Source organism: Lycium ferocissimum, chromosome 2 (genome assembly GCF_029784015.1).
Source record: "Lycium ferocissimum isolate CSIRO_LF1 chromosome 2, AGI_CSIRO_Lferr_CH_V1, whole genome shotgun sequence".
Taxonomy (NCBI): domain Eukaryota; kingdom Viridiplantae; phylum Streptophyta; class Magnoliopsida; order Solanales; family Solanaceae; genus Lycium; species Lycium ferocissimum.
Window position 1 is genome coordinate 41,638,375 of NC_081343.1, and position 8,447 is coordinate 41,646,821.

The 8,447-nt window shown below is 31.7% G+C and overlaps 1 protein-coding gene across 1 annotated transcript; it reads right to left on the reverse strand.

Annotated features, from left to right (window-relative positions):
- On the reverse strand, nt 1-3,900 carry LOC132037910 (carbonic anhydrase, chloroplastic-like). Its single transcript, XM_059428559.1, has 8 exons — nt 3,763-3,900; nt 3,006-3,067; nt 2,198-2,335; nt 1,695-1,743; nt 1,483-1,599; nt 1,243-1,382; nt 523-628; nt 1-423 (listed from the first exon to the last, which is right to left on the reverse strand). The coding sequence occupies exons 2-8, from the start codon at nt 3,056-3,058 to the stop codon at nt 259-261; spliced, it is 768 nt and encodes a 255-aa protein (XP_059284542.1). The 5' UTR covers nt 3,059-3,067; nt 3,763-3,900; the 3' UTR covers nt 1-258.
- Nucleotides 3,901-8,447: the final 4,547 nt, after the last annotated feature.

Consider the following 8,447-nt stretch of genomic DNA (forward strand, 5'->3'; position numbering starts at 1 on the left):
TAACCGCACCTTCTAAAGTAGTAAAACTCCATTATTTGTTATTTACCTCTGCAGAACAGAGTCATTATTATTACAAAAAAAAAAAAAAAAATTACCACTTCTCTTCTACCATAAGATGGGAGAACTCTTGTCCACTCTCTCTCTCTCTTATTTATTTATTTAGAAAATTAAACTATATAGTACTCGTCAACGACAAATACAACAAGATAAGAGCAAGAACAAGAGGTGTCTTCTCCTGTCGGAAAATGGTAGTTGAGTTCAGACGGAACATAGAGGTAAAAGACTGAAGTGGAATTCCCAGAGCTTAAATTCTCCTTTAATGAAATCATAGTAACCTCCCATCAACGCTAGCGTTTTATTCACCAAACCATCTCTCACAAATGGATATGTCAACAAGTTGGCTAGTGATACATTCACAGCTTCCTGCAATTTATTTATTTTCATATTAGTATAGAATTAATAACCTAGTTGACATTTAGAAACACACGAAAAAAAAAAAATAGTCTGAGAACACTATTTTACCTTCTCACAATATTTGCACTGTTCTTCAAAAGTTTTATCTGCGTGCTCAGCTAGCACCTTGGCCTTGGCAGGTAATCCAATTTTCACCCAGTTCTCAATAAATTCACTACAATATCATGACATATGTATTTCTTCAGTTTGTAACATATCATAATCAATTGTTCAGTACTTCATTTAAACATAATTTTTTTAATTGTTAAGTAACTCTCAATGATCAATACCGACACAGGATTTTTTTGTAAGTCGTGTCAATATTATAAAAGAGTAAGCAAATGAATAAAATTATTGTAATGATGTCATATAAAAAACACAATTTAGTATAGATAAAACATATTTAATTCAAGTATATTACTGTTACAATTACAATAGTTTGTTTTATGTTGTAAAAGGTATCCATTAATACTTCACCATTATTGTACTTCATCAGTAGGAGGTTTTATAATAGCTGAGGCGCAAAAAAACAAACAAAACATACAGTATTTGAGTTTGGGGATTCATCCCCGGACCTAAACTTGATTACTAAAGCGTCAAATCGATGGACAAAGTAGTGCAGTTTGACCAAGTACGATCATTTTTTATTGTCTATACAATTTTTTCTCATATTATTTAAATGTGTATTTAATTTTGACAGAGCAGTGTCATGTGATACTGATTGGCTTTAGGTAAATCACTCTTCTTGTCAATATATTTAATTTAAATGGTCTACTTAAGGATACATACGTTGATTCAGAACCATCTTCTGGAAGTTGCATAAGACCTTTGATACCTCCACAAGCACTGTGGCCAATGACTACAATGTTTTCAACCTTAAGATGGAGAACAGCGTATTCGATGGCAGCTCCTACACCCGAGTATCTAATCTGTTACAATGCCAATTCCAACACAAAAAATTAGATAAATAATAAAATTATTGCATGCAGAACAGAGAAATTAGGAGCTAATTAATGGATAGACAATGACCTTGTCATAAGGAGGGACCATGTTGGCGATGTTTCGAACCATAAAAGCTTCACCGGGTTGAAAGTTCAGCACATGGGATGGGCTTACTCGTGAATCGGAGCACGCAAACACCAAAAACTGTCACGCGGTTCGGTACTTCATTTTTCAGCTATCCAACAGTAAATTACAAAGTATAAAAACAATAGTAGTAACAAAGTAATAAGATCTTGCACCTTGGGTTCCTGGCCTTTCTTGAGTTCCTCAAACAATTCTGGATTTTTGCTGATACATATAAGAAATTAGTTATTTGGCATGTTGAGAATATAATTAAGTAAATTAAAGTGTGCTTTTTCTAACAACTTAAACTTTTAGATTTTACATTAGATGGTCACATACTTCAGCATGATATCAGAGCAGGCAGAGCTATCCTGAGATCGAATCTAACCGCCATACATTACCAAAAAGAATTTTCGAGTGCTTGGCCCATGATTTTTTTTTTTTTTTTTAAGGTGTCCACTCTCTCACAGTTTAAACTCTTAAATGAAATAGTCACATACTTCAACAAGTCACTGGTCATTTCAAGGTATTTTTGTTTAAATTCAATGTTACTAGTGTTTGTTATTGCACGATCTGTGGAAGATCTTTGATTTCTTTTGTTCTTTTAACTGAGCTGTATAAATACGACACACTTTTAAATATGTTGGAGAATTTACGAAAAAAAAAAAAAAAAGCTTACTCATATATCTCTGTTTTGAAATACATAAAACCAGACTTGATCCTGTGAATGGGGTCGAAGATTTTGCAGCTTGTTTGTAACTCAGCTATGATTTGATCAATTCTTTCTGCTGCAACGGGTCCCAATTCTCTCTTCTCACTGCAGTTTCATGATTTCCGGATTACTGATTTACTAAATGGATTTAAGTTATACTCACGTGTAATGAAAATTTAATATCATCGGCGTAATTTGATGTATTGTAACAAATTACATACCATTTATTAAAGATTACCCATCAATGATTATTAAATAAAGTTACTTGCAATTAAATTTTTAAATAATATACGTAATTGTGCAGTTGCGGAGCCACAACCCGGCAATGGTGTTCAACCAAACACCTTTCGCTAAAAAATTATACCGTGTAGACATATCAATTATTACATATTACAGATATAATATTACATGTTGAACACCCTTAATATATACTATATTATATAAATTCGAACATCCTAGACAAAAAAATTAGTATTTTTTGCAGAATTAAATCTTTTCTCAAAATAGTCATCCAAATATAAAATATACTCTTTTCAAAACCTTTTCTGAGAAAACTGCTCGAGCACCTAGATATTTGGAAACATTTTTATAGAAGAAAATTTTAAAACACAAACATGAACTTTGAACAAGTTTGGTTCCTTTTCTAATATTTTCTTCTTTTTTCAAAAAAAACAAGTTTGGTTCCTTTTCTAAAAAAAAAAAAAAATATATATATATATATATATATATATATATATATATATATCCTTAATTATACTGATATGATGGTCCAAACCTGATGAGGTTCTGCAGTGCAACAATGGCCTCTTCGTAAGATTTGTTTGCCATGTCTTCTTTCTGCAACTCCCCATTTAGTTTTAATCAGAAATTAGCAAACACAAAAGCACTTTTTTTCTCTCCACTATGGTAATCCACACTAGGCAGGAAGAAGAGCTACAAGCCAATCAAGTCGTTATATATGAATAAAAGTCATCACATGTAGGATAGACTAGTACTGTACGAGGTAATTTATTCCATGCATAGACTAATTAATGAATTTATCAAACAATTAGTTAACACATAACATTAAAAAGAGAAACAAAGTAGGACAACCTCGTCCACATGATAGTGATATTAGTCCGGTCCCTCCTGTAGCATGCATTGTTATTAAAATTATACTAACAAGGTAATAAGGTGAATTAAAGAAAATAGTCACGTAAGCTAGATAGTATGCATTGTTATTAAGAATGAATTGTCTTTTAAAAACGTAACATTATTACATTATACGCATCTAAGACTTATATGCATAATGCACATATAGTGTCAGCATTAGTAATATTTTTGCACAGAACTTAATTATTCTCAAAACAAATCTTGAATTGCCAAAACAAATAGACCGTAATTAAGGTCAATAAATTGCCTATAATTTCAATAAAACTATGTCTCAATTACAAACAAATTTGATGTGACAGCTGGTGGTTAGGAGCACTGGTAGTCTAATATATATAGCCATCAACAAAGAAGTTGGTGAATTAAGGAAAACAGAATTATACCAAAAAGTAGCTAGGGGTGATAATGGGAACAGAAGAGGCTGAAGAGTTGCCTACTAGTCTTTTAAAAACAGAAGGGCGAAAAAATTAATGTGGATTTGCTTGGAGAAATTTGGGTGTCTTTAGCATGCCATTTATACTACTCGATTAATAAACTAGTAACGAGTAAGATCAGTGTTGATGAGTCATCATATAAGATTAGTGTTGATGAGTCTTCATCTAATTTATCTCACGTTTTAGGTATGTTACATATAAGCCAAACGACAGTGTTGAAAACGATTTGTGGGTAAATAATTCAATCCGTTCTAGCAAGATGACATTTGAACTTTCGGAATTCATTGTATTCAGTCGATCTAGCTAGATAGATAGAAGCTTTATTATTTATTGGTTTAATTATGTGTAGGATGAAAAGATTGAAGTCAGCGATTATAATGGTCTTGTAAAAGCAAATGAAACTTGTAATAACCAATTAGATTATATTTGTATATAACAATTATTTATATTAATAGTATATATAATTTAAATATATCAAGAAATACGAAGGTTTAGACATGCATACACATGCACCGCCCATATATTCCTAAGTCTTTTAACTTGTGAAACATGCGCTGGGTCGGGGCCGCACTATTGACCTTCTAGTGATCATCATATCTCAATTAGCTAATTAATGTAAGTGATATTAAGATATAAACCTTGAAAGTGTAAAACATTCTTTTTACATGTGTAGTGAATTTAAACATGTATTAGCAGGTTATATAATTACAATTTTTGTCAAATTATTAATTTGTAAAGTTTATCTTAAAAGACGAGTTCCATTAGCATGTTTTTAATGTTTCAAAAATCTAGATTGTTCTGAGGTCCCGTTATAAGCAACAAACAAGAATTCCTTTGGCATATTTTTATTGCAACTTTTACTGGTGGTCCTCAATGTTATTCCGTCCAGATCTCTGACTGATTTCTTTTTCTTAATTAAAATTTTGGGTTCATCACTGTGTTTCACGTACACATGCACCACAATCTCTCCTAAACAAAAATGGCGAACACTATCTCTTAAATTTATCTGCTTCAATTAAATGGGGAAAAACAATAAGGTTTGGTGTATTTCCTACCGCACTTCTGCCTGCTAACATTCTCTGTTTTATCTGAATTTAAGACGATGAAAAAGATTTTTTTTACAGTATAATGTTAAGGAATCTATAGGTAATTGCATACAATAATTTGGATTTGCAACTCAAAAAATAAGACAAGTAACTTGTTATAATAGATATTAAGATACCCGATAGCATGAATTTTTTTTTGGAATGTTAGTGTATATTGTATTAAATTGTGTTCAAAGAAAAAAAAATCAGAAATGCAGTAGTTAAAACAGTAACGAAAAATAATTCTAATCTAACAAAGTTCACTGTTTATCCTTAGAAAGATAATCCCTTCATTATTGCCCTAGCTAACATATTTTGATTAATTCCTTCTTGGGATAGAACAGAAAAACTATTTTGTAATAGCAGCACTTTGAATAACATAACGTCGTCAAACTCAAAATAAGGTAGCAGATCACAAGTACACTTACTTTTCGCCTTTTCGGGAAAACGTTTCCGAACCAGCGTTCCGGAAATGATCAATGCAATTTCAGTTCAAAACTGGCGTGACAAATTAAAAGAAAAGAAAATGAACTTTGGTCAAAAACCATATCAATCAGATCCAAAGCCGAAGTCGAGCGAGGAGCGACAATGCGAGGCTCGCCTTTTGCTCAACTCTTCAGGAGCTGCAAGAAGTGCTTCTTTATACAAGACACCAGCCTGACAAGACGTATACACACACACACATACACGTTAAATTCATTTCATTTTATTCTTTTGGTTTTTCTGTTTCCCTTGTTGGCGAGATAGGTGGTGTACTGAGGACCAATTTTCAGTTTTAGATAACTTCACCAGATGCGCTTATGCATGATCCTATAAGTTAATTAGTCTACAATTATTAAATAAACTACAACCAATTGTCAAAAACTAAAGCAATATTTCCAGAAAAAGAAAAAGAGAACAAAGGATAGAAACTCGATGCTCTTGATCAGTCTTGATGACTTGAGCACCACTTTCCTTGTTCCTGTAGCTTACGAACATGCAACCCTAAGACTTAATGATGACTACCAATATAATCCAAGGACTTATAGAGTGAGGAGTTTAACTTCTATGGACATCGCATAATTTTTACTATGAGAAATTATGACTTGTAATGGCAGGTAAATGCGAATAGTAAATTTAGCTTGGTGAGATAGTAAATATGGTAAATAATCTGCTATAACTAGTTGAAAATACTAAATTTAATAGTACCAAAAATCTTTGCACGATCAGCGTACATGAATCAAATCTTATGGTGAAAATGTGAAATACCTTGACATATTTGCAAGATGCTCCACGTGCGGATGATCAGCACCCATTGCCTTGTATACCATATGTGTGTATACACAGTGGCGAGGTCAGGATTTTTATTAAGGAAGTTTAAAATATGTAGAAGTAAACCACACAAAGAAGTCAAAGGGAGTTCAACATCTACTAAATAGACATAAAAAATAATTTTGAGCATATATAAACAGTGTAATTTTTTGCCGAAAGAGGTTCGAACCCCCTTGGCCGTACCTGGCTCCACCCATGGTGATACACCACGCACATAGTCTGCATCTACTAATTCTAGATATTGTATCAAAAAGAATAATACTACGTCATGTTAAGAATATTTTTGGACTAATTTAGCCCATGAAAGGCAACTGAAGCTAGAGAAAGAATTCCATTTCCACGCCCTATATATGTTAATAGTCAGTGTATAAGGTCATGAATCCTCTTAAGATTTTCACAGTACAATGTTAGTATCTCTTCGCCATCTTTTCGACATAGTAAGCACATCGAATGAGAACGATATGTAAAAAGTTTCTTTTGATATCCAACAGAAGGGTCTTCCGTGGACGAATCAGTCCATAAATTATAACCTAAAGTACTGTACTAATAATCTGTGCCATGTTTCAAGATAAATATGAAATAATTCATACATTTAATTAGCCTTACAACATTAACTTTTTTATTTTATTTAAATACCTTACAACATTACCTATCGTTGAGACATTATTTAAAAATGTGTTCTCTGTGAGCTTAAATATTAAGCAAAAAACATTTGACCCATTAAAAAATAATCAAGCCTACATGTGAAGGAAACATGACTATTGATACATAATATGATTAAATAATTAAAAGTATATGATTTAGATTACCCTTTGAATTTAAACTTTAGATGAAATGGTTCGATAATTCAATTATAATCGTACTAAGAGACCCAGAACATGTGATAGGAAATTTAGAACATATGATTTGAAATCATTGATTTTTTGGGTAGAGGTTGATTTAAAGTTGAAATTGTGCTTGGATGTGTAATTTGTATTTCAAAAGTTGTGCTTTTTTTATAAATCAGTGTTTTAAAAGGCGGGGGTGTGAGGCGGGGCATTTTACATATGCCTCGGTGAGGCGCAAGTCCCGAGGCACGGGGCGTAATCCCCATGGGTATTTAATTTTTTAGTATTTCATAAAATAATATAATTACAATAAATATTTTTAAAATAGGTAAAATTACATTAAAAAAATAAAAGAAAACTGTAAATAAATGATATATATAAGCAATCCATTATACGCTACTTACAACTTGTAATTATATAGAACATAATTTTACGAGTATAAACAATACAATGAAATAAAAGCTATTATGAAATGCAAATCAACTCTAACATCTTAACTTTCAAACAATGAAAAATCACAATTTCTCAAAACAATACTACTATCATACCATTCATTTTATCTCCCTATAAGTAAATAATCAATAAACTTTATCAGTATTATAATTAAAATGTAACTCCTTCATGGATAAAAATAAAATTACTTTCAAATAGCGAAATAATAAAGTACGATGGTTTTGATACATACAACAAAAGACCAATGACAAGTGAAAATATACAATTCGGTTATGTATTTTAAGAGAAATATAAAATGATATTGACCCTCACGATGTTCTCAAACAGTAAATATGCAATACTACGACTTGTTAATTGAGTTAAACCCGATCTTCTTATTTCTATAGATGAAAAACTATTAATATTAAGTATCATTCATTTGTTAAAAAACTATAAGGGTCAATGATTTTAACTAAGGAATTTAATATATAATTTGTGTAAGAACTGTTAAGCGAGCCCCGAGCGTGGGGCGTTAGGCATTGTTTAGGGCAAACAATTGGGCGCAAGCCTCAACGGAACTAAGCCCCGCACGTGAGCCTTGAGGCGTTTTGTAATGCCCCGCCCCCGGGCGCTAGTCTTGAAACTGCCTTTTAAAACACTATTATAAACATGAAAATCACACAATTGTGAAAACTATTAGAACTTCCCTAACTCTTATATAATCTTATCAAATGAGCAAAACATAGTTCATAATAAGGTATTAGAATGTCTTAAGGCTCAGTATTAATAAATCACATATCTCGATGTTCTTTTTATAAAAAAAATGCTTGCGATTACATGCTATTAGAAACTTTCAAATGTACATAAATATTTTACAAAGATCCACTAATTATAAATCAATAATAGTAGTAGTAACTATCTATTCTTTAATAAAATCCTCCCATATGGAACATACCATTTGTTGCCACCAAATTTTGGC